The sequence below is a fragment of the Gymnogyps californianus genome, chromosome 1 (genome assembly GCF_018139145.2).
Source record: "Gymnogyps californianus isolate 813 chromosome 1, ASM1813914v2, whole genome shotgun sequence".
Lineage (NCBI taxonomy): Eukaryota > Metazoa > Chordata > Aves > Accipitriformes > Cathartidae > Gymnogyps > Gymnogyps californianus.
Genome location: NC_059471.1, coordinates 216894204 through 216919044, shown reverse-complemented (window position 1 = coordinate 216919044; position 24841 = coordinate 216894204). Strand labels below are relative to the sequence as shown.

General features: G+C 45.1%; 1 protein-coding gene across 1 annotated transcript in view; it reads right to left on the bottom strand.

Annotated features, from left to right (window-relative positions):
• Positions 1–24841, bottom strand: part of EXOC4 (exocyst complex component 4) — a 417970-nt gene that overhangs the window by 40403 nt on the left and 352726 nt on the right. Inside the window, exon 14 of the mRNA XM_050900532.1 lies at positions 19261–19439. Within this exon, the coding sequence (XP_050756489.1) occupies positions 19261–19439 (179 nt within the window). The remainder of the gene's footprint in view (positions 1–19260; positions 19440–24841) is intronic.

Genomic DNA, 24841 nt, shown 5'->3' with positions numbered 1-24841 from the left:
CCCACAGAAGGAGCTGTGGCAGCAAAAAAATAATCAGAGCCTAAATTATTAAGGGGCCTCAATAAAAAATGTGATTTGGAGCTGGCTTTGGAGTTGGGCAGTTCTTTGGGCAAAGGGTGACCCTGTATCGCACGGACATTCAACCCACTAGAGCATGCTCTGAGCTCTCTGCTTAAAGAGGGAGATAGCTCCAGTTGAAATGCTGGAAAAGCAAAACAGCAGATCAGCAGCCATTCACCACTACTTGTCCTTCATAACCCATTTACACCGAGTTGAACATGAGCCCTCCTGGCCAACAAAACACCCAACAGTTGGGTAAGCAGTGGCCAACACCTTGCTCCACTGGCCCTTACCATCTTGCAGCCTTAACAGATGAATTTCATTTGTCTTAAGTGAGCTTCCCGTGCTGCCGGATAACAGTTATGGTTTTGTTTGGGATTTCTTCTAGCTTGCTGTAAGCACAGCCAAGATATCTCACTCCAACGAGAAGGAACGTTTCATTCCAGCAAACCTCAGAAAAATAAACTGAACAACACACTCGTTGTCACCAATGATTTCAATCATTTTGCAATTCAATGCGATGCTGGTGCCTCTTGACAGATTGTGCCTTGTAAATCGATGGATGTAAATTACCAGACCTCTGGAATATTAAACAAAACCTGCCGCGTTGCCCATAAACAAACCTCTGTAACCAATCAAGGTCTACAATAGCGCGTCCTGCCCGCTCCCTGCTTGAGCGGAGTGACTGCTAACAGATTTGAATGATTTAATAGCGTAAGGAGAAAAATCAATCTAAGGTTACAGGCTCTGCCTCGGCTCTGGTGCAACCTGAACCTGAGAAATAAACCTCCAACATGCTCAGGCTTTACATAGCACTACACACGTTTGCTTTACAGGGGAAAGGAGAAAGGCTCACAGAGAAATTTTACAACTCTGTTGGGGGAAAAAACCCTCTTATTTGGAAGAGAGATGCGGTATGAAACGCTTGCTGTGCCCCACAGGTAACATTAGGGACCAGTTCACAGCTTTTTAAATTTTAATTTCTTACTCTCTTCCTCTCCAGAAGAGGAAACTCCAAAATAATTGCAAATACACACATGCAAAAGGAAATTTGTTATGGGTTATGTGCTGGACTATGCCTTTGGAGACCCAGGGTTAACTCTTCTCTCTGCTGGAGACTTTTCCGGGATCTCATGCACCGCTTGCTCTTTCTATGCTTTAGTTCCCAGCATGTAAAACCTGGCTAACCTGTTTTTATCCATCACTCCCATTCAAGCTGACTCTGAGCTCGCCACATCTCCTGCTCCTACAGCTTTTAGCATCATGAGGTGATGATGCCACTGGGAGACAAAATTGCTACTCTAACACCAACAAGAAAGAAGAATATCTGGTTATTTAAAGGAAAAAACATTGGGTGAAGTTGGGAGGAATTAGATATGTGATTATGTGGGGTTTTTTGAAAGGAGATAAGAGTACGGCAGTACAGTGCGTACATTAGATGCAACATTAAGGACCTATTTCAGCGAGATTTCTGAAGGAAGACATATGCCAGGACACCTCTGTCTTCTGAAGCCAAACAACAGGAGGAAACTAATTTTTTTAAAAATATGTCACCATTAAAAAAACACTTCTGTTTCTGTTAAGCCACGGTCTGTCAATCTGCGCCAGGGCCACATAAAGGAAAGCTGCCACCATGGTGATGCTGGTGAACAAGGGCTTTGTGGGGTGACAGGAACGTCGTTGAGATGTCCACAGCCCCGCCGAAAGGTGACAAAAGTGGCATGGGGCATCGCCTCCACGTAGCTGTATGGAGACGGCTGCATTTGGCCGCAGGAGCTGGGAGATACATTAGGACTTGCTGGAGATTAAAAAGCCTAAATAACCAAAGAGAACCAGACAAAGCAAATAAACTCATATGATTTTTTCTCTGTGGGAATAAATACCAGGACTCTGCTCTCAAGCCGTTTTTCTTTTTGTGGTTACACATCTTTCCTCCCACTTTGATGTCTTACCGCTCTCGAGATGCCGTCTCGATCTCATTTAGAGTATAAGCTCTCCAAGAAGCAGGGGCCTTCTCTTTTTATCCTCTTGCAAAGTGCTCTGCATACCTGTGGTGCTCGAGAAATAATGAACAACAACCACTATATGCAACCCATATGGCCACTTGGACCGGTTTCTGGCTGCAGGAGTATTATTTGAAGCACTAAGGCATAGATCACTCACTGCCTACCTCTAAATTGGTCTGTTTGGGGATCTCAGAGCTGCAGCTTTATAGAAAAGGACTGGAATGAGCCATAAAATCTGGAACTGGATTTTGATTCTCCCAAAGTTCACGAGTTTCACTTCAGAGCTACAGGAATTCAGGAACCAAAGCTAGATTTTGGGTTTGACATCCTCCCCTTGCTTTTCAGAAGTGTGAACCTTTGGGCCTCTTAGATATGGCAGGATACTTTAAATATTTATGCAGATATTGCTGCATTGCTCCTTTCAACCTAAATTGCTCTCTTTATAGATTTTAAATATGGAGAAAAAATCAACAAAAGCAATGACATCTCCCAAGACTTCCAAGATCATAGAATCATACAATGGTTCGGGTTGGAAGGGACCTTTAAAGGTCATCTAGTCCAACCTCCAACGTATCTGGCATCTAACACTTTGATTTTTGATGTCAGCTGTCTTCTTCACATAGGCTCCAAACTAAAAGGCAGTTCCTCAAGCCATGCAGATGGCAAGGACGATGGCTCTGCACATCAGTGCTCTGACCTTCACTTCCACAACGGTGGGCAAGATTAACTCTTGACTCCCAAGACGAGCTTCTCTCTACAGACACTTGTCTCTACAGACAAGCGTGGGAGCTGATGAGCAGAGGTGACGACCGTCAGCACCTACCTCAGCCAAGCACTGAGTCTCCCATGCAACGGCTGCAACCCTCCTCCTTGACCCTGACCCCTGCAAAGCTCTGAGATATGGAGAACATTTACTACGCACATGCAGGCTGAGCACACAGCTGACCATATCGATTGATAGAGAAACACAGGAGAGAACAGGGATTCTTGTTAAAACAAAACAAATACCAAGAAAGGACATACTTTAAGAGGTCGGGACCTTTCAAACAAGAGATGGGAGGATGGAATTATCTAAATACTCAGCGCTGGTCCGGCTCACCTTCTACTGGGATCAATGGCAAAACCACTCACTGGTGCTGAAGGGGCAAAGTTATGCCAACACTTAAAGGACAAGCAGAAGCAAAGAGAAAGCGAGCTCAGGGAGAGCTTCTCATTAATATTACTCATAGCAAATTCCTACTAATGAATCCTGTTCTCTAGTAGAGGCAACCAGGACCGTATGGGAAAATACTTTAGGAAGGGATTTTCCCTTGCTAATCTCCTTGAGGTTCTGACAAGGATGGAGAAGGAAGGAGAACTTGTGCCCAAAACCTCTGAAAAGCAAGACAAAATTGAAGGCTGGCATTGCGAGCTTCCTTCCATACCTCTCTGCCCTTCACTCCATGTTAAAATTCAAGTCTAGGAGAGGGGACAAGGCAGCGTGCTGGAAAAAAACATCGTGACCTCATTTGCGATGAGTGGTGATAAGCAGGCTGGGCTGCAGTCCCCATCAGTTCAGTAAACACTAATGATGAGGAGAGCACAGACTGTCACCGGTGATAAAGAACAGGCTAAACACTCTATTAGTTTTTCATTTTGTGAATTAATGTTTTTTATGGCGTGTGTACACTTGCTAGTTAATGAATTGTCTCGTTAGAGCTGCCTGTGGAGCTCCTCGTCTGCCTCTGCTGGTAGGCATAAATTTCACAAGGAAATTAGCACTTTTAAAAAGGCAATAACTCCTCTAAAAGTGGTTTGTTTTCCATTACTTTCTGCAAATATGCAGCCTTGGGAAAGGGATTATGAGAGGGAAAAAAAAGGTGTCTCCAAGCTAGAGGGGCAGGGCAAAAAGTGCGGCGGGAGATTCTAGCTCCATCGTACGATAACCCACTGGAAGGTTTGGTTGCTCAACACTTTTCTTTAAGCACTTTGTATTCAAGTCTGGAAAAGGCTTGGAAAAACCCCCAAACCTCTCGGTTCATTTACAAAACTCTGAAGAGCTCTAAAGAGCAGGTTTTTTTCACTGCAGGAAGCAAAATTGTGCAGGTGCAGCTAAGAGCAGGAGAGCTATCACAGTTGAAGATTTTGGATATGGAAGGATCTCTTTGAAAAGTCCAGGGTTTGCTGTTCCAGTGCTCCCCAACTATGAAAACTCCTCTGTGTTAAATTTTGTTTTCAGTAATTTATAATGTAACTTTCCCCTTCCCTACCTCTCTCAGAAATATTATTTCTTGTGCTGAATTCTATTAGCTCAGAAGCGACTTGATTTAGAAAGCTTAGTACAAACCCATTCATCTGCTTTTGAGTTATGGAAAGTATTTTTTTGCCTGTTCGGTGTTTCCCACCCTTCTCTGTGCTTGGTTAGCCAAAACCAGCCACGTGCTTCACCTAATTTTCATTAAAGACAGGGCAAAATCACAGCTCCAGTGAAGTCAAAGGAGACGCTTCCATTAATCTACACAAAGCCAAAAATTCATCCCCAAACTAATTTCTTTACCCATTTGTCACTGGTTTCAATAGGCAGAGAAAACCTTTTAAAAATTGTCAACATTTGTGAATGAACGAGCAAAAATGAGTGGAAGGAAAACAGAAAACCTCAAGGCCAGCTGCTTTTCAGATGGCACTGTGTCCTTAGAGCTGATGGAGCTGACGTTAGCTCAACTGTTAATAAAGAATGCTTCACAGCATTCAGAATAAACATAATGTACATATCATCAAATTAATGACATTTCTATGGTATCTGACTCAGAGCATGCCGGCTCCGCCGTTAACTCGAGCATCGGGCAGGAACGCTGGGCATTTGTGAAAATTACAGAAAAATTCACAGCAGTGTGTGAATCGAGGCAGAGGGGAACAACAGACATTTATGTACCGACTTCATGGAAGATTCTCCACACCGCTGTTAGGATGTGTCCTACATGAACTGAAACGATTAATTTTTTGGCAGCTAAAAGAACAAGGAAGATGAGCTTTGGCCATGCACTTGGATTAATAAAAAAACCCCCCGAAACCTATAAAGAGCTGTCAACCTGCACATAAGGCTTCCTCAGACCTAGAAAAGAAAAATCAGTGATTGGTATTAGGACTCTTATAAAGCAGCATAACTGAGCCTTGAACTAAAAACTGAGGGATCAAGATGTTTTGTTAAGGGACTGGTCAACTCGGCCAGGAAAGGGGGTGATGCTCCAAACCATCTGAGATTCCACCTAACTTCCCTTGCAAACACAAGCATAAATTTAACTTTTTTCCTTTCTTTCCTCAGAGTCCTCCATGATATTGAGCTGCACCTTGCCGACAAATGCTCTCAAAACATCATTGCAAAATTTCTCTGGGTAGAAGATGTCCTGAGAGGGATGTATTTCTAAAGGGACCTTAAACCTCCCAGTCTATTGGACTCACTGGAAGAGCAAGGAACAGAAGTCTTGAAGTCAACTGGTGTCCTGATGCCCAAGAGCAAAACTGCTCTTCTTTGCAAGAGGCAGGGACAACGTGAAGAAAGTGTAATGAAAATAAATACAGTTAAGTAGATACCTTAGGGATCCTTTTTTTGGCTGTTGACAATTATAGATAGAAGTGTTTTGCGGGCTGTTTAATAGATTGGTTTGCAAACCAAGAGGAGGAGCAGGAGGGAGGTCTGTGCTGGAAGACAAACAAGAATGAATGAGTCTTGTCCAGGAGGATATAGAGGAAGGTGTCAATATGAATATCCATGGGAACTACAAAGGGATTTCAAAGGTAGGCTGAAGAATGGGAAACACACAGAATCCACTCACACAGGAAAAGAGACAAGCACAAAGACGACCTTAATGTCAGGAGGAACATTAGTTACGCTTTGCATCAGCTGCATCAGACTCATAGTCTGACTTCTTGTCTTGGATATTAGGAAAAATTTCTTCACTGAAGGAGTTGGCAAGCATTGGAACAGGCTGCCCAGGGAAGTGGTTGAGTCACCATCCCTGGAGGTATTTAAAAGATATGTAGATGTGGCACTTAGGGACATGGTTAGGTTAACGGTTGGACTTGATGATCTTAAAGGTCTTTTCCAACCTAAATGATTCTATGATTCTATGGTTCTATGATTCTCCACATTTCCTGCTTATTTAAGAGTCATTTCCCCCAAGTCCCATACGAATATAAATGCTGGTTAGATCAGAATGATCCTATAGCCCACGCAGCATGGCAAAGGGACTCACAGGTGACGTCAACGATTGAACATACTTTTGAGTCCGGTCACCTAGTTTTGAAAATGATTTTGCCCCTTCCACACTATAGTAAGCTGTCACCTCTTAACAAACCAAGGAGCAGCAGGTGGACTTACTGCTATTAATCTTTGACACCAATGAGTCATTTTCTTCAGAAGAGATAAACAGATCCTAATGCATTGAAGCAACTGGAGTAGACAGAAGGCTCTTTGGATTTATTTCCACAAAAACCTTGATTTGCTGGTATTACTCATGAGGGATCCTCATTGTAAAATGGTTTGAAAGCACTGCTAATTAGGTCACTTATTTACATGACAATCCCCTGCGTTTAAGGCTGGTGGGTGGGAGGAAAGAAAGATGGAACAAGAGTAATTAGCGTAATCATGATGGTAAGCTAAGTGCTGACCCCACGGCACCAGATCAATACTGGGACTGCATCACGGTGGTGTGCCTATTGTGTGAGATAAAGAACCATAAATGCTGAGCATCCAGGTCAGAAAAACGTCGTCTCATTTTCTAACCATTAAATATTTGATGTAAAGCATTGAGGCTGGGGAAAGTTGCAACCACTAATCCGTAAGATTAGTGGATTCACTGCAGACATTCAAGGGAAAAAAGGCACTGAAAGGCACTAGGAGATCACTCTGACAAGAAAACAAGAGCTTTTAGTTGGCTGATGACTGTGTGGTTTCATTCCCTGAGATCCAGCAAAGCAGACCCATATTTAAGCTATGAAATTTTATCGTCAAAGTTACAAAACAAACCAAAAGAATCTCCTAATGCTCAGGTTTACCAAAACAGCCATTTTGTCTTCACAAGGTCAGCAGTTCCCTGCTGGTCTTGAAGGTTAGTCTTAACACTTCGCTGTCCCAAACAAATTTTCCATTATTTTAGTCCTCCAAAAGCCAACTCAGCTAAGATGGTACCAGCTGGACTCTTGTCCACTGCCTGAATTGCTCTGCTCAGCTCTTGGTCAGCTTCAGTTGGTGTTAAGAGACCGACAGACACAGCTGTGCTTTCGGATCCAAGACAATCTTGCTGAATTGGCACTTAGAGGAGAAAAAAACAATCCCATTTTGATATGTTAAGTCAATCCATTCAATCTGGAGGCTCTTCGGGAGAAAACACATCCATAGCGTTGCTGATAGCTCTTGGAGTCATTGATAAAAGGCTCATAAATGCTCTAAGTCCAGATACCAATGGATACTTAATATTTCCTCTCCAAACGTCTTCTGAAAGGCCTCTGCACTCTGACACTGGTTCCCTCATTAGGCTTTTACCATTCAGTATGGAGTAACTCCAGGTGACATGATGTATTTGCTGAACCCAAGCTCTAAGTATTAGCTAGGAGTCTCCAATCTGTTTGTAGCAGCTTTACATAAGTGTAAATACATTTGTAGCTTCTATTAAAACTACAAATGGCACTTAAGCAGCAGGTGATCACAGATGGTTTGGTTTGGACTTGATAGATCCACATTTTACTGTGGCTGAGGATGGCAAAGCTGCCCTATCCTTGCTCAAGCGGAGTCCCACCTGGGGAAACCCATGACTTGAGGCAGGTATCTCATTTCTTGATTAAATACCAGCCCCAAGCATGCTGTGGACAATGGTGGGGTTTGCAGTAGCAAGGAGATGACATCCGTCATCTCTGCAACATCCCAGAGATGTCAGCACTGGAACAGGCTGAGCTGTGGGACTGACAAGAGGGAGCTGTGTAGATATGAGCCACGGCAATGCAGATAAGATGCCCAAGAAGACCTTTTCCTTTTGGCTTCCTCTGGTTCTCCTCTGAACCAACTAGAGCTGAATGAAGACGTCCAACACCATTTTGAACCAGCCGTTCCCAGGCCAAATGATACACTCTACCCAGATGCACGGCTTGACATCTTGAGCTTACTGCAGGACTACCCACATTCATGTAACTTATGGTCAGCTCAGGGCATGGACAGGGTGAACTTGCGTTCATCTGTAAAACACCCCATAGACACAAACTGTGTGCAAGGCAGAGGTGGAAAGGGATCACCCCAGGACGCTGGATCTCCATTCAGACAATGTGTGCACAGCTATGAGATGGAAAAGGAAGGAAGACTGAGCGGATGAGGCCCTCTATAGACAGATAGGAGCAGCCTCACGTTCACAATCCCTGTTCCTCACGGGGGACCCCCGATATCTGTTGGAGGGACAACACAGCAGGGCATAAGCAATCCAGGAGGTTCCTGGAATGCGTTGATGATAACTTCCTTCTCCAAGTGACAGAGGAACCAACGAGAAGAGGTGCTATGCTGGACTTTGTTCTCACCAACAAGGAGGGGCTGGTGCGGAGTGTGAAGCTCAAGGGCAGCCTTGGCTGCAGTGACCATGAAATGGTGGAGTTCAAGATCCTTAGGGCAGTGAGGAAGGCGCACAGCAAGCTCGCTGCCCTGGACTTCAGGAGAGCAGACTTTGGCCTCTTCAGGGATCTGCTTGATAGAGTACCATGGGATAAAGCCCTGGAGGGAAGAGGGGCCCAAGAAAGCTGGTTAATATTCAAGGATCACCTCCTCCAAGCTCAGGAGCGATGCATCCCAACAAAGAGAAGTCAGGCAAAAATGCCAGGAGGCCTGCATGGATGAACAAGGAGCTCCTGGACAAACTCAAACGCAAAAAGGAAGCCTACAGAGGGTGGAAGCAAGGACAGGTAGCCTGCGAGGAATACAGAGAAATTGTCCGAGCAGCCAGGGATCAGGTTAGGAAAGCCAAAGCCCTGACAGAATTAAATCTGGCCAGGGACGTTGAGGGCAACAAGAAAAGCTTCTATAGGTACATTGGTGATAGAAGGAAGACCAGGGAAAATGTGGGCCCTGTCCGGAAGGAAACAGGAGACCTGGTTACCCAGGACATGGAGAAGGCTGAGGTACACAATGACTTTTTGCCTCAGTCTTCACCAGCAAGTGCTCCGGCCACACCACCCAAGATGCAGAAGACAATGGCAGGGACTGGGAGAATGAAGAACCGCCCGCTGTAGGAGAAGATCAGGTTCAAGACCATCTAAGGAACCTGAAGGTGCACAGGTCCATGGGACCTGATGAGATGCATCCGCGGGCCCTGAGGGAAATGGCAGATGAAGTGGCCAAGCCACTATCCTTCATATTCGAGAAGTTGTGGCAGTCCAGGGAAGTTCCCACTGACTGGAAAAGGGGAAACACAACCCCCATTTCTAAAAAGGGAAAAAAGGAAGACCCAGGGAGCTACAGGCCAGTCAGTCTCCCCTCTGTGCCTGGCAAGATCATGGAGCAGATCCTCCTGGAAACTATGCAAAGGCATGTGGAAAAAAAGGAGGTGATTGGTGACAGCCAACATGGCTTCACTAAGGGCAAATCGTGCCTGACAAATTTGGTGGCCTTCTATGATGGGGTTACAGCGTTGGTGGATAAGGGAAGAGCAACGGACATCATCTACCTGGACTTGTGCAAAGCATTTGACACTGTCCTGCACGACATCCTTGTCTCTAAATTGGAGAGACATGGATTTGACGGATGGACCACTCAGTGGATAAGGAATTGGCTGGATGGTCGCACTCAATGAGTCAATGGCTTGATGTCCGAGTGGAGAGCAGTGACGAGCGGTGTTACTCAGGGGTCGGTATCGGGACCGGCGCTGTTTAACGTCTTTGTCAGTGACATGGACAGTGGGATTGAGTGCACCCTCAGCAAGTCTGCCGATGACACCAAGCTGTGTGGTGCGGTCGACACGCTGGAGGGAAGGGATGCCATCCAGAGGGACCTGGACAGGCTGGAGAGGTGGGCCCATGCGAACCTCATGAAGTTCAACAAGGCCAAGTGCAAGGTTCTGCACATGGGTCAGGGCAATCCCAAGCACAAATACAGGCTGGGCAAGGAGTGGATTGAGAGCAGCCCTGCAGAGAAGGACTTGGGGGTATTAGTGGATGAAAAACTGAATATGAGCCGGCAATGTGTGCTCACAGCCCAGAAAGCCAACCGTATCCTGGGCTGCATCAAAAGAAGCATGGCCAGCAGGTCGAGGGAGGGGATTCTCCCCCCGTACTCCGCTCTCATGAGACCCCACCTGGAGTACTGCATTCAGCTCTGGGGTCCCCAACATAAGAAGGACACGGACCTGTTGGAGGGACTCCAGAGGAGGGCCACGAAGATGATCAGAGGGCTGGAGCACCTCCCCTATGAAGACAGGCTGAGAGAGCTGGGGTTGTTCAGCCTGGAGAAGAGAAGGCTCTGGGGAGACCTTCCAGCAGCCTCCCAGTACCTAAAGGGGGCCTACAGGAAAGCTGGAGAGGGACTTTTTACAAGGGCGTGTAGTGATAGGACAAGGGGTAATGGCTTTAAACTGAGAGAGGGGAGATTTGGATTAGATGTAAGGAAGAAGTTCTTCACTGTGAGGGTGGTGAGGCACTGGCACAGGTTGCCCAGAGAGGCTGTGGATGCCCCCTCCCTGGCAGTGTTCAAGGCCAGGTTGGATGGGGCTTTGAGCAAGCTGGTCTAGTGGAAGGTGTCCCTGCCCATGGCACAGGGGTTGGAACTAGATGACCTTTAAGGTCCCTTCCAACCCAAACCATTCTATGAGTCTATGATTCTATGATTACAGATGATCGTATTATGAAGGTTCAGAGTCCCTGAGAAGGGGATCTGACCATGTTTTGAGCATCTGCAGAAGAACACCAACTGTTCAGTTAGTGGAAGAGAAAAAAAAATATTGGAAAATGAGACTGCTTAAGAAGATAACATGGAAAACTGTCATTTAGACTAAGTCATATTGAAGCAACAGATATTCATCAAATAATACAAGCACTCAAGATTTATCTTTTTAAGTGAATGGCAGATGTTTTGCATTTGTTAGAAAGTTGCAGCTTTTTCTGTTTTAGTAAGAAATTTGATTTTGTTGCAATAATAAAGCAACAGCATTCACTAAGTCCTTCTCCTGTGTGAGGTCAGGTACGTGTTGATCAGCTTTAATCTGGCTTTTAAATAAGGTTCTCTATTAATAGATCTCTACAGAAAAAGTTCCCCATGAGCAATCAATACAGCAAGATGTGTTACAAGTTCAGTGACAGAAAAAAAATAAGCTCCAACTTGAGAGAAATATAGCCCCATTTAAGAGCTGAATTCAGTTCATTAGAAACACCGGGGTTAAACACAAAGACCCATCTGAGTTCACTACCGCTGTGTGGCCTGACTACGAAATGAAAGGCATCAATTTTACCGCTGCATTGGGCCTGATTTTCATTTGTGCTGAGACCCCTTTACACCACTCCGTCAGCAGAAAGGGGCCTTAAAGTGACTGTAAATTATAGCTCCTTTAATCTGGCAGAGTGGTATAAAGGGGCTCTGCCATCAATTTTAAAAGGCATCACTTTCTCGAGTGTTGCAGGATGCTTTCTATTAGCCATCAAAACCCATTCAGTACGAGGAGGCATACAGAGCCAGGCAAAAGGAGAGGCTGACCCTCCGGGTGCAAAGTGATCCGGGATAGTCTTGATCCTGTAATGGCCTTCACTAACCTTTTCAAAGTATTTTGAGATCTGTGGCTGGAAAATGTGATGCAAATGCTCAGTATTATCATTAGTAAGAGCCAGCCAGTGACAGACAGCTGCGGTATTTGGTAAAAACCTGTAGCACAAACCCTTTTTTCTCCCCCTCTGCTTTTGAATGAAGTTGTAGCTCACCCGAACTGCTGCAAGTCTGGAGGGTGAAGTGCTGCCCATCTGCAGAAGTGGTGAAGATGTCTTCCACACGTTGCCCTTTGATTTTGGGGTGAAAGCACCCCTGAACAGAAGAAAATAACCTGCTTTGGAAGCATCCTGGATAAAGAAGTTAAGAGCCTGAATGCCCTTTTAGATACTTTAGAAGGGCCAAACTCTGTCCTTGCACATCCTGCAAGCTCCTCATTTTGTAACACCTTAAAAACACACTAAGAGACCAAACTGCATCCTGACGGTGTTCCTAACCAGATCCAGCTGCCAGGGAAGAGCCATGCTCTTTTTGCAGCATAAACAGATGAAGCCGATGACTCCTAAGCTTTATTGTTAGTGTCTTCGTTGTGATTTTACTTCTCGGCTTTTCTCGCAACTGAATCCGGTCGGTTCACAACCCCACTCGAGATTGAGGCCTCTAATTTGGAAACCACAGCTTTACAGTGCAATGTGGCAGTGGGAATTAAGAGCGCTACAGGAAAATTGTTGCATTCCTCGATAAAGCCCGTGACAGTAACAAACTCCACGCTGGCTTTTTGTACGGTGCAAAGCAGGATTTCAATTGCTCGGATGGGTGAAGAAAAAAAAAAAAAGAGGTCAGAATCCAATGGGAAAGGACTTCCTTGGGAAGAACAAGAGGGATTTATCTCCCAATCTGCATATTGGCATCTGCATCACTTTGACATATTGACAACCCTTAAACACCCTGCTTACGGCTGTCAGGGTGGGACTGACGGCAGAGGTGGGGGCAGGAAGGCCACGGTCGGAGGGGGCAGGCAGCATCCTGCCTGCAGGTGGGTCTCTCCAGCCCCCCGAATACGGCTCGTGTGGAATGGGGAGGGAGAGCTGGAAAGCCACGTTCTCCCAGCGGTCTGTGCAAACCCCCCCCTTTGGAAAGCGAGCGTGGCGTTTCCACATTTCTCATTAAATCTGCATGCAGCTGGCTTAACCAAACACAGTAATTAGCTTCGTGTCTAATGCAAATCACCGGAGCGGAGACCCAGCTCTGTCACTCCACAGACATCAATTGCAATGTGACAAGCAGGTAGCGGAGAAACGGCTTCATCCTATTTGTTTTGCTGCCGGTACAGCTTTGCTGACAGCAGCAGGGTTAAGATGTCCTCAAGGGCACGGCAGTTCCAGCGATGGAGTGAGCCCTTGGAGGAGGTCTCCCATGCATCTCCTCTAATACTGGGGTGCTTCCCCCACAGGTAGAGAGGTTTGAGCTGCAGAGGTTAATTCCAAATGTGTACTCATATTTTTCCTCAATTATTGAGAGTTCACCTTCTAGTTTCTGCCACTGCAGCCTGACGTCTATTTGAAGCCAGGTTTGTGTCAAAGACTTTGAATCTTTGCTTTTTAAGGAATCTTTGCTCCAGTGCCAACTTCCAAGGGACACTAGGGGACAGGGAGGAGCTGGTATTGAAAGTCAAGAGCTTTCACAACTGTCAAAGAAATCATTGGTTTAGGTCTGGTTTTAAAAAACAGTATGTTTTGAGTCCTTCATGCTTTTGAAGCTTTTCTCCAAGAAAAAGGGTAAGCATGCATGTATGCGTGTGCTTTTCAAATACAGTAAGATGCTTACCTGACTGCATGAATTCAGGACCTGGGGTGCTACAATAATCCAAGAAACAGCCCACAATAAAAACACTCAAGAGTTTTTTTCCATTTCTGCCTTGATTTCAATACCTGACCCAACGCTTCCTCTCGGGCGGCTCCTTGATGCACCTCCCTACTGTGCCTAAATATGGAGCTTCAGGATCCTTTTCTAAAGAGATTTTCTTTTGTGGACAAGAAATGACAGGAGAGGAGATGTCTTTCTTGAGACTACTGCTGGAGTCCTGTTTTTCTAGATAAAACTGTTAAGGTACTAAAATGGTATTAACAACTTTGGGTGGCTGCAAGAGTATCTACTGATCTATAAACATATGCAGACACACGGTACACATGCAAAAACTTTACTTCCAATAAGCCATCTAGAAGTGAAAGACGATCTTGTTCTATGCGAGTTCTGTGAGAAAGTAATTTCAAACTCGATGTTTAAGCCAGTCAGTTGTTAACTGCTGACTACACCGATCTGATATCACGAGACGCCAACAGCCGTCTGAATTTAAAAGGGTAGCTGCAACTCAGTAAGCTAATGGCTAATCTTTCATCTTCCTACCTACGCACAGCATGCAACCATCTTAAAAACGTAAAGATTGTCCCAACTCCTTCATCATACATAATAATTCCTTCTTTGTAAAATATTCAGAGGGCTTCAGAAGGCTGAAGCTCTGGCAAGGGAAAAGGATGAGTGCATGTTATATCTGCGTATGACAAGGCAGAGAAGCAGAAGAGGAAGAGGAGAGGAAACTCCACTTCCATTTTCATATAAAGCCTATTAAAAATTTACTTGACTTCCTCAGTTAATTCATCTTCTTCCAGCAACTTTAATCCTTAAATGGTTATTGTTAAAAAGAAGTTTGTATTCCCTCAAAAGACAAGAGCAAAAGAAAATGACTTTGTCATATCTGACTGGTTCGGAAAATATAAAATCCAATTCTGAAGGAGTGCAGATAAGGGAAGAGCTATGGAAGAGCCATCAGCTTAGCAAACACTAAATAATGAAGAATGCAGAGACTGCCCAGCATGATAAAACACTCTATTAGCAAGACTGTTTCTAAATGAGTGATAATTGTGGCACATCCACAGCAAAAGGTTATTGAATTTTTATCTCTAGGAAGGGGCCTTTTGACAGCCTAACCAAACAGCCACCAACAGGTAGCCCCCTTTTTAGGATTTCCCAAAACATGTCCATACCTGCCCAACTCCACCTTCTGGTTCCTGAATACTTATAGCTATGCCTATAAATTGACCATTTGCAGCCAAGGAAGCTTTGCTGGAAAAGCTACTGACTTTCTACAGGGAAGGAATACAGGGCCACCACCACCACGTCACGGACTTGTTGGAGATTACGGTATTTCTGGCATTGCATCAGAAACTCTGGTCCCAATCGCTCACTAAGCGCTTTGATGATACCCTGAATGGGACCAAGACTTAATCGCAAGTTGCTGGTACAGAAAAGAGAAACAATCTGTGGTGGGTTGACCCTGGCTGGACGCCAGCGCCCACCAAAGCCACTCTGTCACTCCCCTCCTCAGCTGGACAGGGGAGAGAAAATATAACGAAAGGCTCGTGGGTCGAGATAAGGACGGGGAGATCACTCAGCAATTACCGTCACGGGCAAAACAGACTCAACTTGGGAAAAAGAAAAAAAAAATTAATTTGTTACCAGTCAAATCAGAGTAGGATAATGAGAAATAAAACCAAATCTTAAAAACACCTTCCCCCAACCCTCCCTTCTTCCCAGGCTTAACTTTACTCCCGAATTTCTCTACCTCCTCCCCCTCCGAGCGGTGCAAGGGGACGGGAATGGGGGTTGTGGTCAGTTCATCACACGTTGTCTCTGCCGCTCCTTCCTCCTCAGGGGGAGGACTCCTCACACTCTGCCCCTGCTCCAGCGTGGGTCCCTCCACGGGAGACAGTCCTCCACGAACTTCTCCAACGTGAGTCCTTCCCACGGGCTGCAGTCCTTCCAAACTGCTCCAGCGTGGGTCCCTTCCACGGGGTGCAGTCCTTCAGGAACAGACTGCTCCAGCGTGGGTCCCTTCCATGGGGTCACAAGCCCTGCCAGCAAACCTGCTCCAGCCTGGGCTCCTCTCTCCACGGGGCCACAGCTCCTGCCAGGAGCCTGCTCCAGCGCGGGCTTCCCATGGGGTCACAGCCTCCTTCGGGCATCCCCCTGCTCTGGCGTGGGGTCCTCCACGGGCTGCAGGTGGAGATCTGCTCCACCGTGGACCTCCATGGGCTGCAGGGGGACAGCCTGCCTCACCATGGTCTTCCCCACGGGCTGCAGGGGAATCTCTGCTCCGGCGCCTGGAGCACCTCCTCCTCCTTCTCCACTGACCTTGGTGTCTGCAGAGTTGTTTCGCTCACATAGTCTCACTCTTCTCTCTGGCTGCAATTGCAACTGCCCTGCAACTTCTTTTCCTCTTCTTAAATCTGTTATCCCAGAGGTGCTACCACCGTCGCTGATGGGCTCGGCCTTGGCCAGTGGCAGGTCCGTCTTGGAGCCGGCTGGCATTGACTTTATCGGACATAGGGGAAGCTTCTGGCAGCTTCTCACAGAAGCCACCCTGTACCCCCCCCCCTACCAAAACCTTGCCATGCAAACCCAATACACGATCAAAGACCGGGATGTGTGTTCTCATCATGCATTGGCCCAACATGTGGTAAGCACGGAAGATAAAGCCCCACCACTGCTACCAGTTAATGAGATTACTGCTCTTGTTCAAGTGTAGACACTTCAATGTAGCATCTAGTCCAAGGAGAAAAATAAAGCAGAAGACAGAGTTGCTCAAAGGAATATAACAGCTGCCACCTGCCCAAAGTCAGCTACCCAAAAAGTGAGCTGGGTGACTAATGGCCCGTTGACTTGCATACAACAAACCACGGATTCCAGTTGCATTGAACTGGACTGCTTGGGTTTCACATGGGCTTGTCTTGAAGTCAAAGTTACCAATGCTGAAATGACAAAGGTGGCTGCACTTACGGCGGTCTGAATCTGAATCTGGTGAGCTTCAGCATGTGGCAGAAACCCCCTTTATTTAGTTTTACTTTCGGTCAGTTATTTCCCTTCCTCCCTCCCTCCCTCTGATGCTCATTAACTTGCTCTGGCTTCCAGCAATGACACGCTCAGAAATTCAGATGATCAAACCACGACAGAAAAGAACAGAGTAACTCGTTGAGCGTTATGGCATTAACATTGTATGAACCTTTGAAACAATAGGTAGTTTTAATTTTTCCTCCTCCCAGCTCAGTCCGAGCACATTAGCATCGCTCTTCTCCTCCTGTCCAGGTGGGATGGAAAGAGACATCTCATCTCATTTTTCCTCTGTTGTTCATTCTTCGTATTCTTCCCCAAAAGAATTGCGCTCCCCTGTATATCACCGTAGCTTGCCGGATCTGTAAATACATCTGACTTATACCACCACCTCTGCCCCACGGCATCACTTTTTACTTCTCCCATATAGATTGCAGTCAGCTCTATTGATGTTCCATTTATGAGATATACTCCACCAGGTTTCATTTATAACCATGAGGTCAACAGCCTCTATCATTTTCTAACACTGCTCGTTCTTCCTCTTGTTTCAGATACTCCTGGCATTTGTGTACAGACATTTTAGTGCATTGGTATAAAGTTATTACAAAGGAAGATGAATTTTTATTGTCAGGAGGACGCTGCCAAGTGAAATATTACACTTCGTACCTTTATATTTATTCACTGCTGCGTGTAACGTTCTCTCAGAAGCCTGAAAGTCACGCTCATGCCCTTTTATGTTTGGAAAATATTGATTTATTAAAAAATTTGAGTTTCAACTAGAACTGAATTATAAATGATGGTTTTATTTTTAACAACTTTGACTGCCAGAGCACAACTCCTCAGCCCCAACAACTCTCCCAGTAACTAAAGTTCTGTGAATAAATATTTGGCTACTGAACTTTGATAGCATTTTCCATTGGGTTTTGTTTTCTTCTATTTCTTCTATACTCTTCTGAAGTACACCCTGTGAGACACACCAATTCTTCTTGTCGCTCAGGTATTGAGAACTCAAAGTATGGGTTACAGGAATATTAAAGGTACCTGTAGTATTTGGGGTCTTTAACTGTTAGCTGATTGTATAATCTTAATTATCCTTCTGGATCCCAACAAAGTGATTGTGGACAGCTAGAGTAAAGAGTTTAAAGGTCCTGCTCTGGAGCAGAGTTATAAGCCGTAGGAAGGATTGTCAGTCAACCAGAGATGCTCTGCTGTCGAGGGACAATTATTTTAACGGAGATATAACACAACAACTTTATTTAGCACCAGCAAATTTCCCCCATCACTTCCCAGAAAATAAGGTTGAGGTGATTTTCAATGCCAAATTCCCACGAGAGCTCAGAAGATCTGGCTGCCCACAGTCCTGCTCCTCTGTGGGCACCTTTCCCCAGGGCCCTGCTCCATATTTGTATGACAAACTGCAGAAACGCCACGTATCCTCGCTACGTCCCCACGTGTCCTGGGATCCCACCAAGCTGTGCAGATGTTTTTATGCAGTGCTTTTCTTCTTCTCTGCTCCTCATCTACAGCACAGTGTAGATGCCTCCTTCCACACCCGAGGCAGCTGCATTTCATATAACCCCTAGACAACCGGGGATGTTCGATATTTGTAAAACACACAATACTTTATTACAGGGGTCTACGACAATACGAAGTGCTCTAACAAATGCACGGCCACCTCTCCAGGTGTCCTGTGACACAGGACAGCTATTGGGAATGTCTCGGTAGGCAGGTGAGACCCAAACCCCTGGCCCTAGGAAAAGCTTAACCCCATGTCAGCTGAGCTATAGGTGACTCCTTGCGAGTTAATAACAGTGGAAAGGCGTTGATGGAAAGCAGCAGAGCTGAGGTCTGTTTGTGCCGAGCTCTACTTCTGGGGCACAGCCACAACCCTCCTCTGAACGTGACCCTGTGCAGACAATGCCAATGACAGTGATAAGAAGAGAAGCAACACTAATCACGTCTCTAGCACTTTCCAGACAGAAAAAAATCACTATTCCCTGGGGGAAGGAGCGAAAGCTGAAGCACAGAGAAGTGAAACAATCTCACAAAGGTAGCGCAGGCAATCCTTGACAGCCAGGAGCAGAAGCAGTGTCTCCAGGCTCCCCTGTCTCTGCCCTCCTGCCACCTCCGTTCACCAAGGGTGGCTTCTGCCTTTGCAGGCTGAGCATCAGTGCTCCAGTGACATGCACGTTAGGGCATTCCTCATTAAAAGCTGTTCAATTTCTCTACTGAATTTATAATACACATATATTTTTAAATATTCAGTGATCTAGCAATGCTTTAAAGAAAATGAAACCTGTCTCAGCATTGATACCTGCTCCTGTGCAATGTCATTAGCAGGGACTGCTGCAAGGCTCAACCCTTCAGAGCTTATGCTAGAAAGAATGCTCCTGGCACCCTCATGTGGTGCCCACCACAGTCTGAGCAGATGTCACACCACAGCATTCTCTAGGAAGACAGAGATGGAGCTGCCTTGCTTTCTACTTCCCTCTGACATAAACCCGCTTTGAAATCAAGAACAAAAGATGCCCGCTCCTGCTAAAATCACATAATTATGCTGGTTTCCATTTCTAAGACAAAGGTTCTCCCATGGGAGCGACTTACTCTGGGTGGCTGAGAGGTTGGAGAAGGCTGCCTTGGTGCGACCTGCTAACCACTCCAGGCTCTCGTGCATGTTGGCCAAGGCCTTCAGGTCGCTGACGTCCCGCAGGATCTCCTGTTGAGGGATGAGTTTATCTCCCAGGTTGCCAATGAGAACTTCTGACTCTTTGCCGAAAGCAGCTCTGAAATGCAAAGCAAAGCCACCCTCAGAAATACAGCACAGGAGAGTAAGGGGGAGACACCAGTTACACCACGGAAAAGGTCAAACCAGTCAGTGCATAACGGTTCCAACGTGGGGTCTCAAGAACGTTGGCTGGTGGAGTTTTTGAAGTCTCGTTACAGTGAATAAAATATGCTGCAGTTCATGCCACCTCTGCTTCAGGGAGGTTTTTTCCTATCCTTCTCCCTGCATTTACAATCTCTGAAGTTCACCTCACTCCTCATAGTTACAAACTTCATCCCAGTCCCACACCTCTTCCCCTCACCCAGCATTTACACCTTGCTGAGACATGCAGGTGCTTTCCGTGTCTCCCTGGGATATGTATAAATAACACACATGCAGTACTTTTAATCTTTCCTTGTATATCAGCTCTTCCAGTCCCTGATTCACTTTTTCTTCCACACATCTATCAAAAGAAATCTCCTGTGAAACCTGATGGCTTATCATGACAAAGTGACAAACAAAAGATTTTGAATATCAGTCCGTGCATTATTTTACTTGCACAGAGATAGCACCTGGTGAAAAATAATGATCAAGACAAATGTGTTTACCCCCCAAAAAGCTGAAAAAAGTTCTTTCAAGGTGTGTAATTGCTCACTCCACCGTCACGTTCCATCTTTTGCATTCAGATTTAGCTTTCCCAATACTTGCCTCCACGAAGAGCATGTTTGGTTATGTCCCAGAAGCATCTGCATGGCAAATACTCTCATTGCTTTCGCAGGTAAAGGAGGAGACTCTGGCATGACTTCTTGTATACCATTAGGATGGAGAAAATCAGGACACGGTTCCTACACCCAATTACAATAGCTCCTGGCTGAAACCAAGTGCATTTCATTGAAAGACTCTAAGTGACAGCACATTTACCATGGTCCTCAGTACACTCTTCCCATCATTAGTTGCTCTTTTTGTTACGAATTTGCATTCCACTTTCATTCAACTTTGCAAATCTCCACTTCCTGTCATTAGCTCTTTTATGAACTTACAATGAGGAATCATGCTGCTGAGCATAATAGCTGCAACGAGCTGCAGCAAAATAATCCCATCAGTGGCATTTTATATACTATCTAAGCAGTTTTATTGCCAGCGTCTCCCTAGATTTGTGGGACTTCACTGTCACTTGAGGAAAAAAAAAAAACCCAACCCTGAAATGGTTTTAAATTGCTCAACTGAATTCATTAAAGGCAAAAAATAAAAATAGCCTTCATTAAAAAAATCTCTTCGAGGATTTTTTAATGCTTGACAATAAAAAATATGCTGCCTTAGGCTGTATCCTGCATACTACGGTTTGGGAGGAATCCTAATCTGTTGGCTGTGTCTGAGGACTGAGACACAGGAAAATCTCCAACTCCAGGGGACTATGGCAGTGGTAATTCAGCTGTTCTTCCTCTCCATAAGATGGGGTTAATTTTGACCCATTCTGGCTATTGGAAATATGTTAAATCCTTTCTGAAGTTCAGGAAAGCCCTGAACAAGCCTCCCTGACCGGGTATTTCTTAGCTAGTCGTAAGAGGCTACAAAGCTTTGGGGAGTGAGGACAGCTGAGCGACTCATCCAAAGTCCAAATGGGCGTTTGAAGGTGAATACAAGGTTGAACCGTGTGGACAAGTTCATAGCCAGGCTAGACTATTTCTTTTTTGGTAAAGCATGATCATTCTTTCAAGTAAAACACGTTATTGACTTCTACAGCAAACATGAAACACCTCACTTAGCTCTACCCACCTACAAACACTCAGACATCCTCATCTGTTCCTGTGGAGCAGAAGACATTTCATAGATATGCTTCTCCCCTCCAACCAAACCATTCCTGTTGACTTAGACTATCAAATCCCACTGGCAACTGCATCAATCACTCAGAAAAACTAAGAAACAAAACATTTGGCGAATTTCTACCTTCGTTAACACGGCTTTCCAATACAAAATGTCGTAGAAAAAGCACTTTTTTGGGAACCACAATTTGAGAGCTGTTAAACAAGGAGTCACCACCGTGCCGCTGCCCACAACCGCAATTGCAAATTCGGTTTTATCGCAGGGACAACTCTTCTGCCTTCCCACACGCAAAGAGAAACGGTTTTGGCACTGCTTTGGATGCATAGCCTGGGCATGAATAATACAGTGCTTTCAGTCAGGCTGGGAAAAATCTATATAATACAAAGCATGGTGTATTTCCTATTTTGCTCCTGGGAGGAATACAAATAAGGTCTTCTATGGGAAGCTAGACTCTAAAATGTTGTTGGGATCAATGCGATTCTGCCACTCGCTCTAAACCAACAGAAGTTTGTATCAAAAGGGCAGCAAATATATTTAATTGCTTTCTTTAATACATATCCTTGACTGCAGAAACCCCACTTTCACAAACTGAAACCTATAATAGAGACAACCTTCAGCAAGTAACTCCCTTTTAGAAGATAACTTTAAAGAGTTCTGGTGGATTCCTGTAATTTCAATTTAAACCTGCTGTTAGCAAACGTCTCCCTGAAGCAAATTTTCGCTACTGTTCTGGATGTCTGCTTGAGAGAATATTCACTACATGCCTTGCTTTGTCTTTATTAAATTTGCAAGGCTAAACACTTAACGGGAAGGATATAAAAAACCAAATCAACTGAATAGCCAACCTTAACTCTGCTCTTTTGAACACCTGCATTAAAATAGCATCTTCAGACCTTTGATTCCCATACAGTTTCTCAGCCAATACTTGTCACATTTGTATCCGTAAGTGTGTATCTAAGACAGAGCCAGCACATACAAAGAGATCTGCAGCCACCTTCTGCATTTAATTTACGAGTTTTTGATGGTTCAGCGGGTACCCTTGGTTTGAATTACCACCATTTTGAAAATTCAAATCCCATCCTACCTTACCCATGAAGTTTGCTTTGGAGTTTGCCAAAGCTTCTGAGAACAATAAAAGATCCTGGAGCTTTTGGTGAGCCCCCAAAGACGGAAATTTCCAGCCACGGAGACGATGTATTTCAGAAAGCGAGAAAACCTCATAACCAAGTGGTTCATAACAGAGTGTTTTACAGAACTGTAACAAAAGGCAACGCTCCACTCTCCTGCAATTAATTCAGCTGTACGTACACCCACGCTCAAGACAGAGATTAATATTGCATATCAACTACAGTGCGAATAAAGCAAATTCAAGTGCTTTTCTTCACTGTCCAGCTGTTTCTTTGTGGGAGCTCGCTCTTCCTTATACCGTTATCTGATGCTGGTGCCACACTGCTCCATTGCCCTTTAGTCTCGATTCCCACGGGATTTGTGTGCACTGCAAGAGGGTTCACTCTTAAATCTCCGCTTGGTCAGAGCAGGCCAGCTGCGCTAGCTTAATCCTCAGATTAACTAAGCACCTCATTTTGTTTCCCTTTGTTAAACCATCTTAATTTCTCTATTTTTTTTACTTTCCAAACACAGTGACCAGCAATGCGTCAGCTTTAGATCCACCCTGTTCTCGTGGACACTGTATAGGATGCATAGCGCATCCTTGGCATGGTACCAGCAGGGATGGGGAGAGGCTGGTGTCCTGGTCCCCCAAAGAAGTCTTCTGCAGGCAGACCGGCTTCCCCCTCCTCCCCTCCAGCAACCAAGAGCAATGGTGATGTTTTTAAGGGATGAGCTGGTAATAAAATTAAACAACCTATTGAGCTAAACTGACTGGAAACAGAGGGACTGATGACAATATACGAGGCTTCCCCTCATCTATATTTCAGCATATACATGAGAGGACGGGAAACTCATACACAAGGGAAGAAAGGCCAGGGAAGAGCATGTGTGATAAATCAAGATGACCTGTGCTATGTTTAAGGCACTCTGACCGTGCCAGAGCAGGGCTGAAAAGCAGCCAAGTGTCCACATCAATACTGCAGAACGAGGAAGGAGGTCCCTGATGTACCCTTGGCAGCAGCTTTACGTTCACTTACTGCTCCTCTCCCTTTTCTCTGCCAAGAAATTAGTGTCAATTATCCCTTCGGCAAATAACACCGAGGAAACAGCTCGCTGGGAGGGTGCGTGGAGCTGTAGGAGGAGGGGGGGTCACCAAGCAAGCCCCCACTGACCCAACGAGGACCTCCTGTCCTTTCTCACACCCTCTAGACTGCAGACGTCAGAGGGATGCTTTCCGCTGAGCATCGGATGCTTGCAGAGGAGAAGCAACAAAAATGAATTTAAACTGCAGCTAAGAGCAGTGGGCAGAGCTGTGGCTACAGAGGAAATACCCTAAAAATATCTATTAAAGTGTGAACAGGACAAAGATGCAAATGCTCTAGGAAGAGCTGGCAAAACAAGGATTACTGCTTTGTCACGGTGCTGTACCAAAACCACATGAAACTGAACATCCATGAAAATGTTAGTGAAAACAATTATTGGGTAAAAAGCTTGCCATATAACAACTCAATATGCTATCTAATATAGAGCACTTAAAATACATATAGTATATTATATATACAGTCTCAAAACATGATACACATTATAATGCAAAGATTATAGTGATAGTATTTGCACCAGTTTCATTGCACCTTTGCAGCTTCTTTTGGATCAGTAGATTTTCATGTATTTATGTCATATAGAAATTTCTATAACCCATTTGTTTTCTATTCCTACACTTGAGCCCTAGAGTCAGCCTGGGGACCATGCTTAAAAACTGTACATAGAAACTACCCAGGCAGACAGACAGACTTCCCCTTGATTAATTCAAAGAAATTCCCATTATGTTCTTATTTATAAAGAAAGAGAGAAAAGGTGGTTTGTTGCTTCATCTTGCACCAGAATTTGTTCAACTATCATAAAGAAATCATGCAAGCACCAAAACAAATAACCCACGTGGGCTTTTTCTGCAAAGGGAAGCCCTCTGAAATGATTTGCTGCTGCAAGAACAATAAAACCCAGCCCAGCCATCTTCCTGCAGAAGATGCCGTTTCACTTGTTTCAAAGATTCAGCACCTGAAGGTATTTTAAAAATTCAGCACATGAGGACACTTTTCGCAGCACATCCAAACAGCACTGTAGTCCTGATGAAAAGCTGCTGCAAAGGATCCTCAGTGGATATAAATTCACCCTGCCAACCTAAGGTATTTGGCTTTAAAGGACTGAAATCTAGCCCAGCCTAAAAATGACCCAGATTTGAGGTTCATCGGGATTTGCAAAGCCTCGACAACAATTTGTGCATCTCTATTAGGGACCGGCGCGATCGGCGCCAGCACTCCCCGGCAGCTCCAAATCTCTGCTGAGAGGTTGCAACATTGTCAAAAAGCAGACATCACTAATTGACAATTTTAAGCTGTAACATCACACGCCATCTTCTCACTTAGATTTATTTGAATATTCTGGTCTTGTTAAGTTTATATTATACAATTTATCACAGCAGACAAGGGA